Consider the following 21861-nt stretch of genomic DNA (forward strand, 5'->3'; position numbering starts at 1 on the left):
GTGATTTTCATCTGATATCAACCTCTTTTTACTAGCCCAACATTTGCTTCTTCAATTAGTCAATATTTTTAATCCTTTATTCTAGACTATATTCTTCTCTATACATTATACTCAAGCCTCTCCTTAAACAAAATTATAAAACTCCCCTGACTCATCATCTTCTGTATACAGTACCATTTCTTTCTCTCCTCACCCTCATTCCCTCTTCCCTCACTGAAGAAAGGGTTCAGTTTCTCACTCCACTGCCTCTGTCAGTGAAATAATGAAACAATGGCTTCTGATTGGTCAGAGTATATGGATTCTTCTCCATCTTTATCATGGACTCTCTGTGGCAGACCATCCCTTATTGAGACCTCGTTTCTTAGGATCTCCTGCTCCTGAACCTCCTTCGGCCACAGAAGTTCTCATTCCCAGCCCTCTTTGCTGGCTCCTCTAACTGTGTCTTTACTTGCTGGTGTTCAGTGGCCATCTCTTTTCTTATCGAAGCAAATACAAGCCATAATGGGAATTCGATCAGCATTGAAACAATCCCATTTATTTCAACACCACCCACACAGAAATGACTGCAACCCACATTTCCAATTTTTAACTTCTTTTCTAATCTTTGGAACCACATTTCTAACTACCCATCTGATGTCTCCAGCTAGAGGTCCCCAGACACCACACTCGATATGTATAAAACTAACATCATCATCTTTTCTCACAAACTGGCTCTTCCTCTGGGTTTCCTCTGAATCAGTGAATGGTACAACCCTCTGCTTATTACCAACTCAAAATCTGGCAGTCCCCATAGATACCTCTCTCCTTCACTCCCTAAATCCAACTGCTCACTTAATCCTTTTGATTCTGTCTACCAAATATCTCCCAAATCTGTGCACTCTTTGCCACACCACTCAGTCTCCTATCATTACCCTTAGCTAAGACCTCATCTGGTCTTGCTTAGACAATTACGACAGCTTCCTGAGCTCTCTGCCCCAGCCTCCTTTCTTCTTCAATTTCATTTTCTACAAAGCTTCCAAAGTGACCTTTATTAACTGTGTACTTCATTGCCTCTTTATTTTTTTGTAATTTATTGTCTTCAGATTTTATTTTTTTCTAAGCAATCTCTACACCCAACATAGATCTTGAACTTACAGCCCTGAGATCAAGAGTCACATGCTCCACTGACCAAGCCAGCCAGACGCCCCTTCGTTCCCTCTTTAAATCCCTTAAATGGTTCCCTGTGCTCTCAGAATAAAATCCAAACTCATTAGGCAGAGACTTGTATGTCATGGAATCTTTTTGGCCTTGTTCTCTTGCATTTTTGTAGGCATATCTTCATCTACAACCAAACTACTTAACATTCCTTAAACTTGCCACAATTTCCCACGGCCTTTCACCCTGGCCCATGCTAACCTCTGTCTTCAGGTTGTTATCCTGAGGAACTCCCAGCCAGCTGTCAAGAACCAGGACAGAGGTCACCTCCTCCATGCAGCCTTCAGTAACCTCACTACTCACCAGACAACAAGAGTTCCTGTGCACTCATTAGATTTTTTTATGTACTTGTCACATTGCAGAATGGCTGCTGTTTCAGTGCCTACGTCCCCAGATAATTTTTAAGATCTCTGGGGGGAAGGGACCATGCTTTACTCATCTTTTTATCTTCAGTACCCACACAGTGACTGGCACTGAAGAGGCACTCAGTAAACACAGGAAAAGCAAATACATAAATGCACCATGGTTGTCAGGAGGCCTAACTGTACCAGATCCTCTTCTTTGTTTGAAAACAGATTTCAGGGGTGCCTGAGTGGCTCAATCAGTTGAGCATCCAACTTGGGCTCAGGTCATGATCTCACGGCTTGTGGGTTCAAGCCCCGCATCGGGCTCTGTACTGACAGCTCAGAGCCTGGAGCCTTCTTTGGATTCTGTGTATCCCTCTCTCTCCTCCCCTCCCCCGCTTTCACTTGCACTCTCTCTCTCTCAAAAGTAAATAAAAATAAAAAAATATTAAAAAAAAGAAAACAGATTTCAGCTTTATAGAAGTGTTCATGGAAAAAGAATATGTTGATCCACATTGACAGCCAGGAGGCTCTCCTAGCTTTATGACTGAACTTCAAGATGCTCTTTTTAACTGCCCAGAGGCCCCTTTTGTTTATTTGTTGGGTCTTGGTCACATTTCCATTAGAGTTGTGTGACAGCTGAGAGCTGAATATGCACCCTAAGCTTGGTAATTCACTTTGGGTTGTGCCAGCTGCTTTCTACCATCAACTCTCTAGAGTCTGCAAGGGTCAACCTAAGCGTTCATTCAAGATCAGAAATCACACCTGACAAGTAAGTGGGGGAGAGACAGGTTGAAGCCAATTAGGCCACTGCCTCCTTGAATCCCTCCTGGGCCCCACCCAGTCGCCCTCCCTCTCTGCTGGGTCTTTGCTCAGGGCCCAGAATTATTCTTTGTTCATAAAAAGGAGGGTGAGGAGAGTACTAAGGGCACATTGAGGGCTGACATCTCTGAGATCCTCCACCCCAGGCGAAGACACTTACGCAGACCCATGGATGCTTGAGAGCCTGGTCAGCTGTGATGCGCTTCGCAGGGTTTATGGTCAGCATCTGGTTGATTAAGTTCTTGGCTTCAGGAGTCACCGTGTCCCACTCTGGTGATGGGAACTAAGCAGGAAGAGGGAAAGGAGACATATGAAATCTGTGAGCCCCACACTCTGAAAGGGAGGCTCTGTGTTCGTTCCAACTCCTATAAATGGGATATTCTGTGCTATCTAAACCTCCCTGGCAGAGAGATGGAGAAGCCCTGGGGCATCCCAGCACCTGTGTCAAAACTTAAACACTAGGAGAGGAAGATAGAATCATGGTTAGAATGCCAGGATATCAGATCAGAGTGGGAAGGGGATTCCAGCAATCCCATCTCCTGGTTCAACCCCATCTCCTTACTAGAAAGAAACAGTGGCTCAACAATGTGCCCAAGGCTGCACTGCAGTGGACACTTCTTGTCCCTATGTTATGTACCACATCACACCTCTCAGGCCATTCTCTGCAAATAACGGATCAAAGAGCTTCCATGCGCTCCTCAATTTTATAACTACCAAGAAAGGCTGTGCAAAAAAGTTGTTCCTGGGATAGGGGGTGGCAGGAATTGAGACCTGTATGCCCATCCTTGGGTCCTCAAAGTCCCCAGACACTCCCCATATCCCATGACATACTAAACATGTCCCCTCCTGTGGACAGAGCCCGAGGGTCATGAACAAACCAGTCCTTACATCATAGGCCCCAGCCTTGATCTGCTGATACAACTTGTGCTGATCCTCATCCCAGAAGGGAGGGTATCCCACCAGGAGGATATACAGGATGACCCCTACGAGACAGAACACAGGTCATCGGGGTCACTCACCTACTTCACTGAGGAACCAAGAAAAGCCACACAGGGCTCAGCCACGCAGAAAGTCAAGGTTATATCAGAGGTGGAAGTGGATGGCAGACGATAATGCTGTGCCACTAGCCCCCTCCCGCTATCCTTCGCTCCCAGTGTCACCGCCCACATCAGGGATTTCTTTAGGCATAAGCCATCCTCTAAGGCGTGGGTAAATCCCTCTTCAGGAAGGATGCAGTATAATCCAGGAAGTACTTGGGGAGGAGCGAGTGATGAGAACAGCCATCCCAGGGGCACTAGAGCAAACACCGTGATTTCACACACACCAGACACTTGTGGGGCCCACGAGGAATAGCGATGCCTCTTTCTCACCATCACTGGAAGTTGAGGGCCCTTAACATCAAAAAGCTGAGAGTGTGGAATGGGCTTACCGCAGGCCCAGATATCCACAGGTTTTCCATAGGGATCTTTCCTCAAGACCTCAGGGGACAAGTAACCCGGGGTGCCAGCAAAACCTGTAGCAGAAGAGAGGGCAGAGGCACACTGAACCCACTTTCTCTCTCATTAAAACCACATCAGCAATTTCCCCCAAGTCCCTTCTCATTCCTGCTGCTTTTGCTACATAAGCTCTCAGCACGTGGGCAGCAAGAGATGGCAGGCTGGGTTTCTTGTAGTGCCCAGAATAAAAATCAGAGGGCAACTCCGTGTGCCTACCAGGAGCTCCCATTCCTCCCCAGAGGCAGCAAGAATGCTGTGCTGACAACAGCTAGACTCACTGTACTGAGTCATGTAGGGCCAGGGGGACGCTCTGTACCCTCCCCCTTCTCCAGTCTCTGAGGAGACCAGGACCATTAAGGGTCTGGCTTCTAGTTCTGAAAGAGGAAAGCAGATCAGGAAGAGGAGGAAGGGCGGGGGCCACATTCCAGGAAGACAGGGTCACTCTTACCAAACCAAGCCTGCTGCTCTCCCTGTACTTCAATGGCTAGGCCAAAATCAGCCAGCTTGACGGCGGCACCCTTGCATTTACTCGCCAGCAGCAGGTTTTCAGGCTGTATAAGGGAAAAAAACCTTATGAGGCACCCACCCTCTGGCCCTGAGGAAGCCTTGTTTGGGTCCTCGCAGTACCACACCCTGGCACCAGGTGGCGCCTATGCTTCACAAGCAGAAGGCAAAGGGGGAGCCTGGGAAGTAGTACCTTCAGGTCCCGGTGGACGATGTCATGCTGGTGGATGTGGTTAACACTCTCCAGGATCTGATGTATACAGTGGCTGTAAAAGCACAAGGAAAAGAAATGTCAGTGCAGGGTTAAACTACTCATCCACGACCACACACTACAGATTAAAGCATGTAAGTCTGGGTTACAGATTCACAGGGAATCACTGAACAATAGCTAAAACCTTGGACTCTGGACATCATCTAGTTCAACCTATTTTACAGAAGAAACTGAGGTCCAGGCATATTAACAGGTTTGTCCAGGGATTCCCACTAGATAATGGCAGAGGACAGACCAGAACAGAGTCCACCAGGCCTCCCTAGACTGCAAAGGCCCAATACAACCAGTCCATTTCCAGGAAATTGGGGACACTCCTGAGAAAGAGAGACCATCCAATCCCTTCCTTCTTTTTTCCCCCTATAGAAACTCTGTTCTTGGAGAAGAGACTTGTGGTGGCATCTTAGGAAAGCTAGTACAACTATACCTAAGTTGTTTTGTTGGAGGTACACTCACTCATTTAAACATTTATTGACAACCTACAGGCACTGTGCTTGGTAGCACACAGACTATAAAGATAAAACCCAGGACGCAGACACCTTTAAGAAATGATGTGCTTAACTACTGGGCATTTATCCAAGGGATACAGGTATGCTGTTTCGAAGGGACACTTGCACCCCAATGTTTATAGCAGCACTATCAACAATACCTAAAGTATGAAAAGAGCTCAAATGTCCATTGATGGATGAATGGATAAAGAAGATGTGGTATACATATACAATGGAGTATTATTCAGCAATCAAAAAGAATGAAATCTTGCCATTTGCAACCACGTGGATGGAACTAGTGGGCATTATGCTAAGTGAAATTAGTCAGAGAAAGACAAATATCATATGACTTCACTCATATGAGGACTTTAAGACACAAAACAGATGAACATAAGGGAAGGGAAGCAAAAATAATATAAAAACAGGGAGGGGGACAAAACAGAAGAGACTCTTAAATATGGAGAACAAATAGAGGGTTACTGGAGGGGTTGTGGGAGGGGGGATGGGCTAAATGGGTAAGGGGCATTAAGGAATCTACTTATGAAATCATCGTTGCACTATATGCTAACAAATTTGGATGTAAATGAAAAAAGTAAAATTAAAAAAAAAAAAGAAACGATGTGCTTAAGAAGGTTCCAAACAGGGCAACTGAGGAACATTTCTGGTGATGATTTTCCACAGAAAAAAAACAAACTAACCCAGAGTCACCTTCACCTACTATTTCTTTTCTTTCTTTTCTTTTTTTTTTAAATAAGGTCCACGCCCAACATGGCGTACTCAACGTGGGGCTTGAATACATGACCCTGAGACCTCAAGAGTCTCATGCTTTATCACTGGAGCCAGCCAGGCACTGCAACTGCTATTTCTTGAATCAGGCTGTCCACCTTCCAAAATATCCTGCCACACTTGCAGTCAAACTCCTGACAGAGAGCATTGGTGATCTAGAGCAATGGTGAAAAGTGGGGGATGATTTTGCCCACAGGGGACATCTGGTAACGTCTGGAGACATTGCTGGTTTTCACAAGCCATCCTCTAAGGTGTGGGTAAATCCCTTTTCAGCGGGGGGAGATGCTACTGGCATCTAGTGGGTAGAGCCCAGGGATACTTCTAACATGCTACAATGCACAGGAGAGGCCCTCACAACAAAAAATTATCTGGTCCCAAACATCAGTAGTGTTGAAGTTGAGGATCACTGGCCTAGAGAATGAGACCCCAGCCAGCCGGGAGGTACTACCAGGTATGCGGAGCAGGCTTGCAGAGTGTCGGGGGGTGCTGGTCTGATGTCCTGGACTTCTTATTCCTTCCTCTAAAATCTGATTCTGGGGCTTCCACAAGAGCCAAGGGGTCTTACCAGGCTCCTGGAGGCTGAGGCTCAGGCCTCCCTTCAGGACACAGCCCATGAGTAGGCCAAAGAGACTTCAAGACTGAGCTGAAGAGGCGAGTCTCCACAGAAATGTATAATTAGAACAGAGCCAGGCTAGCAGGGAGAGCCTTCTGGCCAAAAATGGCAAAAGTGCGAAGTGTCCCAGCAGAGCCAGGCCAAGCCCACTGGTACAGTCACACACAACCCCTCCCCTCCCCCTAGCCAGCTCTCCCTCCTCCCCGCCAGGCTCCCAGAGCTATCACCGCCTCCTCCTGCCCCAGAGTCTGGTCCTCCCCTGCTGGCACTGGAATTCATCTCCCCACTTGAGAATTTTTCCCTGAGGCCGAAGCATCTGAAATTGATCAGCAAACGCTGGCCTCTCAGGGTTGAGAAATTTGTGAGGAAGCTGCACTCCCCCACTCTCCAGAGGCAGCCAGAGCTGCCACAAATGCCAGATAAACTGTAGGCAGGAAGATCAAAACCAGGTTGTATGGACATCACCCTCAGAGAAATCTCAGGGCTGGGGGAGGAGCCAAGGCAGGAAATACAGGTCACACAAGCACCTAAGAGCTTTGTGGGCTTCCGTGGGGGGGCGGGTGAAGGCTGAGGGATATGACCAAGGAACAGTCCTCCAGCCTGAGGAGCCCCACATCAGGGCTGGTCATGGTGGTCAAGAGACTAAGTGATCCAGGATGGAATCTCTGCCAAGAAGGTTCCTGGTTGGATTATTAGCCCAGATGTTTACACTCCTTCAGAACACAAGCCATGTTTCCGCCATCTCTGGATCATTCCCAGGATGCCTTGCACACAGTAAAATTCGTCAAAGGAAAGAAGCAGGGTAGGGAGGGCCCTTGGGCAGACTTGCAAGTACACAGTAGTGCAAAGAAAAGGTATTTCCAGAGTGAAAGGATAAAGGAGACTTGCAAATGCTTCGCAAAAACACAGATCTGGGAGTATTGAACTTTTAACTTCTAACATCACCTATCAAATGCAACCCAGGTCCAGCTTACAGAATCTCTGTCCAGATAAGAGCTCTTCTGATCTTCCCCAAAGACTATTCAAATAGGCAAAATGCCTGCTCCCCCTAACGTGGCCAAGGCTCACACTGAACTCTAGGGCGCCCATCTCACCTGGCATCAGCTTCACTGTAGTACTCTCTGGCCACGATGTCTTCAAACAGCTCCCCGCCGGTAACACTGCAACCAACAGACAGAGAGAGTCAAAGGGGGTAGGTCAGTTGGCCAATACCAGCATCCAACAGGTAACAGGTCACACCAAGGAACAGCTTTTAAAGAAATCCAAACTCTACACGCATTTCATCTGAGAGCCCAGAACATGCTCGATCCTTCAATGACATGGGGCTTCACCTTGGGGTAATGTGGGCCCTCCTTTTCTCCAGCACATTTGTTTCTATAACCTACAGATTAGTTAACACTCAGGCAAAGAAGAATATACAGAGATCTAAGAGAAAATAATCAATCTACTCAGAAAGTCATAGCTTTGAGACCAATATGAATACTAAGATACACAGCTACCCAAGAAGGACAGACCTATTCTTAAAGTTGAAGAATAATGAGACCAAGGACACAGAGACCCAATCCTGAAAATACCAGAGAGGCATTTCCAGGAGGTAAAGAGCCACTTTTAAGATATTAAACCACAACCAAAGTGGAGGAGAGACCAATTGGAGTCCAGTTTATGACTAATAAAAGCCACCTTCAATTTCCGAGAATTTTTAAGGTCATGTGAAGAGCTGTATTCTATTTCTCCACTAAGGACAACACACCAAGAAACAAGAAAAAAGCATTTGCACAAGGTGTGCTGCTGAACAGAAATGCAAGAGTAATGCCATCCGGGGGTTCAGAGCCCTGGGGAGATACTGAGTGAGCAATGAGGTCCCCTGAGCAACCTGCCCATTACTAGAGGAAGTTCAAACTCAAACCCTTTCTTTTGGCTAAAGGAGAGGGACTCTCAGCAGAGGCTGAAGACCCAGTTTAGGTCTTTTTCCAAGCCTTCATCTTGAGCCAGCTGGAGGGAAAGGCCCCCACACCCTCAGAAAGTGGAACTTACAGGTCAAACACGAGGTAGTGAAACCCTTCTTCAGAAATACTGTCATGGAGGCGCACTGCAAGAGAGGAGATGGGGACAGAGATTAACAGAGAGAAACCTTGGAAACCTACTCCTCTCCTCTTCAGCAATCCCACCCCTGTCCCAGCCTGTCAGCCTCACTGGACGGTCTTCTGAAGGAGTGGCAGTAAGAAGTGGCGACATGCCCATCACCCCCCAAGACCAGGTGACACAGCCACAGAACAGAGAAACAACCAGACCTCAGGTCCAGTGCTCTGGCTGCCATCTCATACTGCCTCAAACATAGGCAAGAGATAGAAGCTTTGTGGCTAAGAAATAAGACAGAAAAGCAGGAACCTTCCCAGAGGTGCTAGTCCCAGAGGAGGTGGTCCTGGGATATGATTCGTGACAGTGTAACATAGAGCAAGAGCAAGGACCACCTGGGGATGCTGACCGCAGAGGAACAAAGAATGACAAGATGGACGAGCCCGAGAGCTCTTTTACGGGAGTAGATGGGAAAACGGGAATTAAAGGCAAGGGGAAAAGCTGGAAAGGTAGAGCCCAGCAGGAAGGCACGTGGAGGAGGCTAATGGATGGTAAGCATGGGAGGCAACATGCAAACTCAGGCAATGACAATAATAATTGTTTATTAAAGTGCTTATTACATGCCAGGCCTTGGGTTAGGCTCTTTGCATACATTATGTATTTCTACAAGCATTTATTGAGTGCCTACTATGTGTCAGATTCTGTGCTGGATGGTGGGATTTAGGGACATAGCAGCTGCCTCCGAGGAGTTTATTCTTCTGGACAACCACTCCCATTCTACAGATGAGGACGCTGGAGGCTCAGAGATGTTGTATCTTACCAAAGGCCAAAGATATAATAGGTCAAGATGTAAATCCAGCTCTTTCTGAGTCCAAAGACTGGTCTATACCACTGCTTCCCATAAGAGATGCAGTGTAGCCCACACAGCCAGGCAATAGAGCAATGGAGACTGTGAGAGAGACTACTCGCGAACGCACTTATGACAGCAGCATAGACGGGTCCAGGAGGCCACTGCAATGAGCAGACTAGGGCAACTCACTCGCTGCAGGAAAAGGCTGGCAAGCAGAATCCCTTCCCACTTCCCGCCTCCAGAGCTCCTGGGCAAAAAACCAATCTAATGTCTTCTGAGGTCTCCTTTTCAAGCTTCTGCCCACAAAGCCACCTGTGGCCTAAATGCCAACCCCTGAGCACCACTCTAATGCAAACACAAGGAGATGCTTTGGCTGAATGTCCCAGCTGCTCCCGTCCCTTCCCTCACCTGATCTCTCCTGATGGGGAACCTCTGTCTGACCCTTGCCAATCCTCGGGGGTTTCAGGAGCAACTCACAGAGCACGTTAGGAATGGCCTGACACCAAACCAGCCAGTGAAGATCTTGGATACACAGAAGTCATTGTGTCTCTTCCTTGGTGGCTCCATGTTGCCAACCACCCCAAATGACAGATTCCACTTCCAGTATCAGACTGTTTCCTCAGGGCCAAGGGGCTTCCCTACATCCTCTCCCACCACAGCAAGATCAGCCAGAACATAAAATATAGGCACTTAGCCGTTACTACAGCTCTGTGGTTCTTCTCAGTTGACAAATGAGGACACAGACCTGCCAGAGCCAGATCCAGGGCCCAACAACTGTCATATCGCCTACTTTATTTGATCTGATCTGGTTACCCAAAGTTCTACCCCAAACTCAGTATCTCTGTGATTTACCAATGGGATCAAAGGCAGGTGGTACTACCAGGATCCCTCCTCCTCCAACTGTTCCCTCCTGTACTTGGGCAAACAAGCTCATACTTCTCTAGGCCCCCAGATGACAGAAGGAAGGAGCTACAGCCAGACCCGTTCTTCCCTCCCACGCTATTCAACCCAGGCGTGCTCAAGTGAGCTCCCCCAAAGCCCAGCCAGCCCCCTCCTCACTTGTGCTTCTCTGGTCTAAGTTGGGGCTGCACACAAAGTCCTGCTGCAGCTGCTGCTCCCTTGCTTCCAAAAGGACTTTCCATTTAATTAAAAATTCACTATTAAAAAGCATTAAAGTGTGTAATACAAATAATCCCCTGGAAATCAGCTGTCCCAGAAGCTAAAGACCAGCTTCATTAGGGAGGTGACTGACAGTAGCAAGACAGTAAGCTAATAGTACAGCAGGTACAATGTTAACAACCACTCCCAGGGGAATCCTGCCACCCGGCCCTGCCTCTCCCAGCCCCTGGCCCCTGTGCCTGCCTCTTAGACTAGCACAGCAGGGCTGAGAATGGGGCAGAAAGTACAGGCACCCATGCCCATGCTGAGATATGGAGGCACTGGCGCTTGCTCTTCTCCAGGAAGGCCACACACAGAGCCCAGGTGGGAGGAAGCAGGGGAGGGGAATCAGAAGAGAAGAGCAGTAATGGAAAATTAATCCAGCCCAGAGAATGGCTTTGATGTGTGCCCCAGAGCAAGGTACCACTGAGACAAGAAGGGACAGGTGCACAAGTCCCCATACCTGAACGAGATACTTTTTTTTCTCTTGCAAAGAAAATTAGGAGAACTGAGAACGAGGGAAAAACTTGACTGCACAACTCTAAGTGCCTCCCTAGCAGAATCTTGATAATAACGATCCAAGTTATAACAGCTAATATTTAGTTGGGCTGTTTCTATGTGTTAGACATTGTGCAAGTGCTTCACATATGTTATGTTATTGAACTCTAAGAAAGGTACTTTTACTACCCCCATTTGACAGGCGAGAAGACTGAGGTTCCGAAAGGAACTCATCCAAGCTCATACTAAGTGGCAGAACTGAGACTGGAAGCCAAAACAAACTGACATCAAGATTCTTGACATTGTAGAATTGCCTGCAAGAGAGTCACTTTTTCTGTCCTCTTAGGCTAAGGAGCTCCAACCTGTCCCCACTAACTCCAGCCATTCCGACCTGCTCCCCTGAAACGGGCATGGCTGAACAGGCCATGGATATGGCTGTGAGGAAGAGAAACCCAGCCATGCTGCTGCAGAGCTTCCAGGCCAGTGGGGAAGACGGGTGTTAAACCAGCACTTACACAAATATGTAACTAAGCACTACTGTGTTAAGGGCTATGAAGTAGAAGTAAAGGACGCTACAGAATAAAATAATCACCCAGCCCGTTCCACAGTAATTAGATGGTCGAAGGCCAAGGAGGGCTAGACTAAGTCCACAGACGGGAAGACCTGGAAAAGGACTATAAAGCATTTACTGCATTTCAGTGATATAAACCTAATTACTGCTTTTTAAAAACTGCGGAAAGAAAAAACAGCCCAAACACCTAAATACCTTTACTTGATGTTTCGTACCTCCAAGCACTCACAAAGCCATAACCCAAGTGCTGTGGCTATTTCCAATTCCTTAAAAACCACCCCAAAACATGCCATATTTTAACTAGCAAATCTTGGCTTGGATAAAGCGTCACTGTTAAAAGTGTCTGCAGCAACAGCAGAGTGGGAAGGAGGTCCTGCTTCCCAGGGGACTGATGGGAGACTCTGGCTGCCCTCCCCATCTAGGAGCAGGTGGGCAAGAACCCCCTTGGAGCAGAGATTTAGGAGCTGCTTGGTCATGATGCAATGTTTTCTTCTTTTTCTTTGCACCTGTTTTTGCCACACTTCCTGTTAGCTAAATGGCCCTGGGTCCAAGGTAAATGGCAGCCTGGCTTAAATAATCTGCAAACTGAACTGGGGCTGAGGATTTAGGGAAGATCACTTCTGGGGGCTAGAATCCCCATTTTCATCACTTCCATTTATTTCCTAGGCCTCCTTTGCTCACGGAGCCCTCTCACAACTCCACGAAGAGGCACAGATAACAAAATGGAGGTGCAGGCAGGCTAAATAATTCGCTGCAGGTCACAGCTACAGACCAACACATCCCAGATTCAAACCTGGAAGACATGATACCAAAGCCACACACTTTGCTTCTCCATATATGGTTCACAGACCAGCAGTGTGGGCATACCCTGGAGACTACACACACGAGGAAGCTCAGGTCCACCCCAGACCTCCTGAATCAGAATCTGAATTTAACACGATCCCTCGATGATTCATGAGCACATGAAAGTTTGAGTAGTGCTGCTTTAAACCATAATCCTAGACTGTGATTGAACCTCCCAGGGCAGCTCAGCACGAAGGAAGACAGAGTCTATTCATTAGAGGAATTTAGAGCAGGGAGCAAGCAGATCACAGGTAGCACACATTCCACTCAGACTAGACAGTACTGCTGCTGGCTCCTCCTCTCAACTCCACACCTCTGGCCACTCTTCCAAAGATGTTTTAGGTTCTGCAGTTAATGCCTCATAACCAACAGGCTTTTTTTTTCATCAATAAACTTTATTGTTTTGAGCAGTTTAGGGTTCACAGCACAACTGGGTAGGAAGTACAGAGAGCATCCACATACCAACTGCCCTACACACTCATGGCCTCCCCTACTGTCAATATCTCCCACCAGCACGGCACATTTGTTATCATCGATGAGCCTATACTGACACATCATCGTCTCCCAGACTCCACAGTTTACAGTAGGGTTCATTCTTCCAGCAGGCTTTTAACCTCTGGGATAGAATATCTATAAGGGAGGAAAACTGGGGATGCCTGGCTCCTTGCACCAAATATCCTTCTGAATTCAAGGGTCTCCGAGTCTGACAGCAACCAGAGGGTGATCATGTGCTCTCTGTTCTCAGCATCCTCAACTCTGCACCACTCTCGGGCTGGTCCACTTGTATCCCTGCGGGATGGAGTTAAAGAGGCTGGAGCCAAAAGGGCCAAAGCTCTGAAGGAGGGGGCAGCGAAGAGAGGAGAAGAATAGTGAATTAGGGCACAAAACTGCCTCCTCTCCCGCCACAAGCCAGATCAGGATCCATGGCAACCCCCGCCTCCTGGATCCACAGTTCCACCACATCTCTAGCAGCCCTGGTTCCCACCGGAAGCCAGAGAGCCTGGCCAGCCAGCTCTCCCAGGACACCGTCCTGACTCACCCTTCCCTCTCCCTGCTCTTGACCCCAGAATAAGGCCTCAGACCAACATCCCTCAGGATCTGGGAACATTAATGACACGAAGCACAATTCTAGGCAATCAGATGCTGATGAAGTGAGGATGCCTTTCCTGGGTTGGGTCTCGCTGGCCCCCTAACAGAGCAGATGGCTGAGGCAGACGGTCTCCAGGTAGAGCTGGGGGCAGGTAGATAAAAAGGAAAGAGCTACCAAACCAAAGTAAGGTCTAAAAGGTCAAAAGTATATATTTCATTTCTAGAAATGCATAAAAAGAAGGGTATGACTGTTTTCAGCTAGAATCCCATTTTTGTCCTTGGTCATTTCTCAATTGTCTTCATCTTACCTCAACCCTTCTAGGGTCAACCAGGTCAACCAGGAGGTGGTTCCGCCTCCAGCCTCCTTTATCCCACCCTATATTCTCCTCCCTACATGAGAACAGTTCATCATTACTCTATGAGTTGGTCACAAGTAGCATAAGGAAAGGAAGTGGCTGTCCTCAGACCCTGAGACCTGGGACTGGAACATCAAAATGCTTCTGTGTTTGTGGATGGCTTTAGCTACCAACACACTTTTTCTTCCTGTTCTGGAACTTCTAGGTTAGAGGTCACAAGCTCAAAAGCCTATGGCAATCAGTGCAAACATGAGGTACCAGAGAGTGGCAAACGACGGTGACCAGCAGGCTCAAGGGACAGCCGCTGCCCAGCCCGAGCAGATGGAGGCTCAGGAGAGCCACAATGTCTGATTCGAAAGACTGGGAAACAGAATTTTTTTTTTCTTCAAAATGTAAAATCTCGTTTTTAAATATTGGCAAATAATGAAATATTTTTAGACCACTGAGCTGGCCAAACAAAACACGCCTGAATTTGCGACTGCTGTTCTAGTTATTCCTCTCATTGTCTCTTCTCTCCTACCCAAGGTGATACATTGGTCCCAACTGTGCTGTTTTCAGGTGAGGGTCTAACATGAGAGCTCACCCAGGGAGCTCCAGTAGTTCCAAGCCCAGGACCCATCAGCTGAGAGGTGTTGGCTCGATGGAGCACACTGCACCAGCAGAGTCGAGCACCGGCTCTGCCAATCTGCTTCAGGTGTAATCCAAGCTGCCGATTGCGATCTGTAAAGCCCTGCATGGTTGGAGTTCTGGTTACCTCAGAGCTGCTCCTCTCCCCCTTGGGCCGGAGTACGACCTCGGCTCTCCCATGTAAGGGCTCACGTTAAGCATTCCAGCCTGAGGTCTGGGAAACCAGAGGCTGGGTAGCTCCGGAGGAAGCATCCAGCTTCGGCATGTCACCTCACAGCCCCGGCCGCCAACAGAGCAGAGGGGGAGGCCTCCGGGGCACTGTGGGAGCCCCGATATTTAGGCCATGCCTGAGGAGCAGGGAACACGTGTTGTTCTTTGTGATGACTCAGGGCTTTCAGGGAAAACCTAGGAGATGCTCCCTGCTCTGCCTCAAGTCAAGACTGGGGTTTCTGCTCAGATGCTGCAGCCAGCCTAATTTCTGTCCCCTCTGCAAGAAGCACCAAATCAGGGCCAACGCTTTTGGCAAAGGCTATTTCAGCTGAACAATATAAAACTGAGCGGGAGTGGGTTGTGGCAGGCAAACCTCCTCAGGCTTTAGAACAACCAACAATGTGCTCTTGTCCCCCAAGTTGGGGTGGGAGCAGGGAGAAATCCTCTTAATTTTTTCTCCTTCCCCATGAGAGTGGCCCCTGCCATCCCTTCTCCAGAGAAGCCAGGCGGGTGGGCAGCTTGCTTTCCTGGCTCTGGGGAATACAAACGGGAGCACCATGGAAACCCCCAGAGTGTGCATGACACCGTTAACAGGAACAAAACTCTTTCAAGTCCAGGAACAAAATCCGGGCCCTTTTATGATGGCTGTGGAAGGCCCCTGGTGATGGATGCTGGCAGGCTACTAGCCCAGTGCCTCACACGCTGAGGATCCTGGACCTCAGCCCAAAGACGGAAGGAGAAAGGGAAGAAAGGGAGTCCAAAACCTGTTCCAATCCTCACATCCTAGCCCTGAAATAACACTGCAGGGATGGAGACCCTCAGGTCTCTAAACTAGAACGCCCCAGAATTCTTAGCAAGACACAGTTGCTATCCCACTTGGACAAAAAAATTACACCAGGCAAAGGCCCAGGGGCAGAAGTGGTTTCATACACAAAAGCAGTGCACCTCTGTTCTCCCTGCCTTCTACAACATGCCCGATAAATACCCTAAGCACTTACCAATGTTTGGATGTTTCAAAAGTCGGCATATCCGGGCCTCACGTTCTAGTTTTTGGTGATCTAAAAGCAGAAGAGAGGAAACAAAAACCATCAACCATCCATTCTCTTTGTGGCCACCTTGCTATTCACACTCTTCCAACTATGCACTTTTTACAATTTGCTGAATTAATGCAGCAAGTCACAGCAATCCCAGGGATAGGTATTATGACCACTTTTTCCAAATGAAGTAATGCTCTAGGAAAGCACCTTAAGTTAGTGAGAGGTGGAGTTGGGATTTGAATCCAGGTCTTCAACTAAAACTCTGGTACCCTTTTCACTATAGCAGGGATTTCACTGGGCCAGGGTGTCCAGAATTTCTTTCTTGATAGAAATACTAATAATAGCTAAGTTTTATTGAACACCTACTATATGACCAGGCACTGTGCTAGGAGTTTTACATATATTCTCTAATTGAATCTTCATAGCATCCCTGAAACATAATGCTGCTGACAACCAAGATGATGATGAAGATGATAATGATTTGATAAAATAATCATAGCTAACATTTCTTGAGAGTTTACTTCTACACCAGGCAGAAACAGCTTTTAATTGATTCTCGTAACAACTCCATGAGGCTGGCACTATTATGAGGCCCATATTACGGTAATCCTGCTTCTCCCCAGGATCTGCTTGGCCATACACTGCTATGAGCTCTCACCTCTTCACACTCAGGCACTGGGGTTACTCTGCTTTGGTGAAATGACCAGAGTCTAGGAGATCTCAGATGCAAGCAAGCAACATTGGTCAATTCCTTCCATAGGAAGGCAGAGCTCCAAGAAGTAGAAAGAGAGGATGTTACTATGCAAAGCAAGGTGGCCTAGAAGCCCTCTCCACCCCACCTGCTGGAATTCTGCCAGACAGTCCCCTCCTACACAAAGTCTCCCCTGTTCCTCTCAGTAGATGGGACTTCTCCTCCCCCTGACCATCCCCCCACCTTCCACTGCACTTCTTATAATGTTCACATCATACATTATGTCCACCATCTTTTGGTCACAAGCTCTTTAAAGGGTGGGATCTTTTTGAGTGATGCTTCCTAGAGTTCCTTCCATAACAGAGGCTTCATAAGGGTTTATCAATAGCATCAATAGTAGTAACAACCATTATTTACTAAGGATTTACTATTTGCCAGGCAGAGGCATAGATTATCTTATGTCATCCCCACCAAACCCCTATGAAGTAAAGGATCTGATTAACTCTATTACAAGTGAAGAAATGAGGAAACTGAGGCTTAAAAAGTTGAGGGAACCTGCTCAAGGTCGCAGGCAGTGGATGCAGGTGGTCTGAGCCTAGAGCCCTTTCTCCAGCATGATGCTATGATGACAGGATAAAGAAAAGTAAGAGCAACCCGTAAAAACTCCAGGCTTTGTGGGGGCATAGCTCAGTTCACCTCGACTTCTCCAGGCCCAGGCAGGTGACTTCACATCTCCATCTGCCAAACAATTCCTGCCTCCCTTGGTAAGGGCTTCTCCCCACCCTACCTCTACCTTAATAGCAAAGAGCCTCTGTAGAGCTTGCCATGACTCCCACAACCATCCTACCAGGTAGGTGCTATGACGGTCACCATTTCACAGAAAATGACACTGAAGCCCAGAGAAGTTAAATAACTTGCCCGAGATCACACATCTGGAAAGGGAGGAACTAGGATTCAGACCCAGGCCTGCCAAGATAATGTAGTCTGTGATAATGCAGGGATTATAGACTAAAAGGAATTCCTAATTGTTGTTTCACCAATCACCCCTAGTTTTGTCCTAAACTTTCCCTCTAGCAACAGCTCTGCTTTGTGGAAAAAGGAGGTGGGGACAGGCAGAGATTAGTTCCTGCTGCCCAGGCTAATCCATCCCAGCTGCCCAAAGATCTGGGTCAGGCCCTCCTTCCTATCCTCAGGTTTGGCATTACCTCTAACCGGGATGCAGCCAGAAAACCACAGGTAACCCCACACTCCCACATCACCTGGGACCCATCAGTCCCAGGGACTTTCAGACCCTAGAGTTAGTTGAGAAAGTAGTGCTAGCCCAGCCCAGTTGGCAGGGGGCTTGCTTTTTCCAGATATGGCTGGAAGGATGTCAGGGCTACCCCACCTTCCTCTCAGCCCCTGAAATTGGGATGGGAGTACCCAGCTAGCCAGCCCCAAAGCTTCCCTCTCTCTGACCACTTACCTCACCACCCTCCAACCCACAACCCTTGGGCATGGCTGCCCAGGCAGGTGCAGAGGAACAGCATCTTGCAATGCGGAGGTGGCTGCTAAGGGGAAGGCCTGTAAGATTAATGTTTATCTCCTCCCATAAGTCTCTTACTGGCTAATGGTTCCAGTCCCACAAGAGCAACAGCACTAAAAATAAGGGTGCTCTGGCTTTACCAGTGACTCAGAAGGAGGAGAGACACAGATTCATCCTTCCAGCTCCTTGAAGGAGCTTCCCAGCGTCCAGAGGGTCCTTGTTAGCCACTTAATTCAGCCCTGTCTCCAAGAAGCTGAGTCCCCATGTCTTCTCTGAACCCCAGGCTGCTCCTTCGTCTTTGCTCTGATCCTTAGCCATGCAGTCCATCCATGAACACAACAGTTCTGGAGCCAGACAGCCCCGGGTTGAGTCCAAGCCCTGCTATATCAGGTAAGCTATTAAACTCATCTGAGCCTCATTCATGCATTCAAAAAAATATTTACTGAGGCCTTCTATGTGACATGCACTGTTCTAAATGCTGTTGATACAGCAGTGAACAAAACAGGACAAAAATCCCTGCCTTGATAGAGGTGATATTCTAGTGGGGCTGGGTTGGGGGAGGGACAGACAATAAGAACTAGATGGCACATTAAATGTCTTGGCAAGTGCAATGTAGAAAAATAAAGCAGGGAAGGGGAATAGTACATATCTAAATAGGATGATCACAGAAAGCCTCAGCAAGGAAATGACATTTGATTAGGACCTAATGGAGGTGATAAAAGGAGCCAGATAGATACCTTGGGAAAGAGTGTCCTCACTTCTAAAACAGAGGCAGTCAGGGGCGCCTGGGTGGCTCAGACAGTTAAGTGTCGGAGTCTAAATGTCGGCTCAGGTCATGATCTCGTGGTTTGTGAATTCCAGCTCTGCATCCACACACTGCCAGTGTGGAGCCTGCTTGGGATTCTTTCTCTCCCTCTCTCTCTGCCCCTTCCCAGCTCACACTCTCCCTCTCAAAACAGTAGATGAATAAACTTAAAACAAAGAAAGAAAGAAAACAGAGGCAGTGATATCTGCAGATTAAATGAGGTAATCAGGTAAATGCTCGGCACGGTGCCTGGCACATGGAGAACCTCAGCCGTGGCTATCACCAGAGACACTGAGAGAGTTGGACCCATTCTCTCTCAGCTCGGGCACCCAGAGAGTCCACAACACACCAGCGGAGCCCTCTGACTCAGCTCTGTTGCAGCCCCCCTGGGCATCGAGGTATTCCCTCCTGTTTTGGTGGGGCCCGCCTGTGTCTACAGCCTGCAGGTGAAAGGTTAGCAACAGGGGCTTCTCAGAGAGAGGAAAGCCTAAGGAAGTGCCACTGCCTGCAGGATCCCTCCTCTTCCTCAGCCTCACCTTTGTTGGCTGTGGCGTCCTGCCATGCAGAAGCTCTGCTCAATGAACCATGTGGTTTTTGCCAACCATTCTCTCTCTGCCTCCTCACACCATACACAGCCAGCCGGTACCCCGGCCTCTCTGCTATTGTCTCCTGTCTCTTTCCTCCACACACCTCCTGGCCTGTAGTCCCCTCCAGGACTGGTCTACGTCTGGGGAAAAAGCAGAGGGCTCCACCCTAGCAGAGGCTGTGGTATTTCAGGAACAAATATGGTTTGTAGAGCATCTTTCCCAATTGCAAGGGCTGTCCTGGCTAACGCACAGTATCACAACCCCAAAGGAGGTGAGGCCACTGAACTGACTTGGTCCACAGTGGCAGGTCAAGGGCCTGGCTGGGCATCCTAAGGTGACAACACACCAGCTGGTGCTCTTGTCACAAAGGTGGCCTTCTCCCTTGATACACCCCTCCTCCCACTGACCATGGAGCTCACTGTTCCTAGGCCTTCCAAGGCTGACCCTCTTCCCACCCACCTTTCAAGCGGGCTATTCCCCGCCCCCTCACGTGGCCCAGCCCCCCCTTCCTGTTTGACAACAGCCACTTCCCGCTTTTGCACAGGGCCACTTCCTGCCTGCCTGTGTGCTGCTGCCATGGAGAGACCCACCCCTGCCGACCTTCAGCCCAGCTCCAACCACATCTCTCTGCAAAGTTCTCCCCCTCAATAGCAGAGGTAGCAACAGGAGCAGAAAGCAGAAGTGGCTGTTATCAGGGATCTGCTTGGGCCTTCCCCAACAGCCCCTCCAGACAGAGCCAGGCCCGAGAAACAGGCATCCCTGGAGGCTCTGCCTCTCCTGCCTTTTGCCCAAGTATGTCCAGAGCTGGTCCCGGCCAAGTACCCATCACAGGAAGAGCAGCAAGGAGTGACCAGAGGGTCAGTGCCAAGCGAGACAGAAAAGAGGAAGCAGTGAGGAGACAGCATACGGCAAAGGGGAGGCAGAGTTCTAGAACCACCTCTCCCCTAAACCCAAAAGAGAAGCCTACTCCAAATGCACTTTCCTTCCATCACAGGATCAGGGGCCAGGGAAGGCTGGCCATTGATCCTCCATGGCCCTGTAGGGATATGACTGATTTAGCGACTTTTCTCTATAACCACAAGTGCCAGCACTAATTTAAAAAAAGATTTTTTTTAACGTTTATTTATTTTTGAGAGAGGCAAAGACAGAGTGTGAGCTGGGGAGGGGCAGAGAGAGAGGGAGACACAGAATCCAAAGTAGACTCCAGGCTCTGAGCTGTCAGCACAGGGCCTGATGTGGGGCTCGAACTCACAAACCGTGTGAGATCATGACCTGAGCCAAAGTGGGAAGTTTAACCGACTGAGCCAACCAGGCACCCCACTGGCACTAGTTTCACATAAGATCCTATTGCCACCTAAATACATAACCCTCTATCATGGAAAGGACACAGAGCCCTACTCTGGCTATGAGAACACTCTCCAAGTTCCAATCCCAATGACATCCTTGACTTTTCAAAGGGTATTTCAAGGGTCTGTGCCTATGATCCCAACATGAACGATGAGAAGATTCCTACAGTTTCCTAAAGCCCAATTTCAGATGCTTCAAGTGGAATGTCTCCTTTTGCTGCCCTCCTGAGTGCCCTCCTCTTCCTTACTAAGCAGCAGAGACCTCCGTCTGGCCTCTGGGGCATCACCTGGAGGAGAAGAAACAAGGGCACCAGAGGGATCTGGTGTCATTATCCGCATTTCCAGCTGCTTATTAACAGTCCCTGGCCTTGGGCACTGACCAGTGGGAATCCCAAGTCACAATCCCATTGACCTCATCCTGACACTGTGATGCCACATCCCTTCCTGTTTGAATCTCACTCTAAAGGTGCAAAGAGTCTCCAATTAAGAGCAAAGTCCATCCACCATGTAAGAGCAGGGGTCATGGCTTCCAATTCCTTCACACTCACACACCCGGGACCAGCTGAGGGCTATGAGTACAGTGGGATGGCCCTGAAATGTGCTCATGTGAACCTCCAAGGTTCTGTCCCTTAATCTGGTATTCTCCCTTTCTCTTCAGTCCTAACTCAAGCAGGTTTAACCAGGTGACACAAAAAGCCAAGCCCTACTTTGCCCTTTGTGTCGTAAGATAAGAGAAGCTTTAAGGAGGGAAAGGAGAGAGGAACCAAGAAGTTGTTCCATAGCAAAAGTCTCCCAAACCAGCTTGGGTGGAGAAAATCCCCATGGGGTCACTAGCAAGGTCCAAGAAGGCAGGGCTCTGCCTCTGGACACTCTGGATGCTCTCAGGGCCAGAACAGGGTCAGCCGCTGAGTTCTCCATGCCCCCGGCACGGCTCTGGGTGCCTGCAGCCTTTGCCCACTGTTTTGGTGACATTTCCTTCATGGTAACCAGCCCCAAGTAAAACATCCCAGGAAGCAGCCCCTAAAAATAGCTCCTCCCAGGGCAGCAGCAAGCGGGGGGGGGGGGGGGGGGGGGGGG

The 21861-nt window shown here is 48.6% G+C and overlaps 1 protein-coding gene across 6 annotated transcripts in view; it reads right to left on the bottom strand.

Annotated features, from left to right (window-relative positions):
• The window catches only part of CAMK2G (calcium/calmodulin dependent protein kinase II gamma), an 87204-nt gene that overhangs the window by 26837 nt on the left and 38506 nt on the right, over positions 1–21861 (bottom strand). For 5 of the 6 annotated variants that reach the window (XM_049646233.1, XM_049646231.1, XM_049646232.1 and 2 more), the window contains exons 4-11: positions 15792–15851; positions 8550–8604; positions 7610–7675; positions 4554–4626; positions 4305–4407; positions 3790–3873; positions 3249–3343; positions 2521–2643 (exon numbers count right to left, since the gene is read on the bottom strand). In XM_049646233.1, coding sequence (XP_049502190.1) covers positions 2521–2643; positions 3249–3343; positions 3790–3873; positions 4305–4407; positions 4554–4626; positions 7610–7675; positions 8550–8604; positions 15792–15851 — 659 coding nt within the window. The remainder of the gene's footprint in view (positions 1–2520; positions 2644–3248; positions 3344–3789; positions 3874–4304; positions 4408–4553; positions 4627–7609; positions 7676–8549; positions 8605–15791; positions 15852–21861) is intronic. The other variant, XM_049646235.1, reaches the window with a different exon arrangement.

The sequence above is a fragment of the Panthera uncia genome, chromosome D2, assembly GCF_023721935.1.
Source record: "Panthera uncia isolate 11264 chromosome D2, Puncia_PCG_1.0, whole genome shotgun sequence".
In the NCBI taxonomy this organism is placed as follows: Eukaryota; Metazoa; Chordata; class Mammalia; order Carnivora; family Felidae; genus Panthera; species Panthera uncia.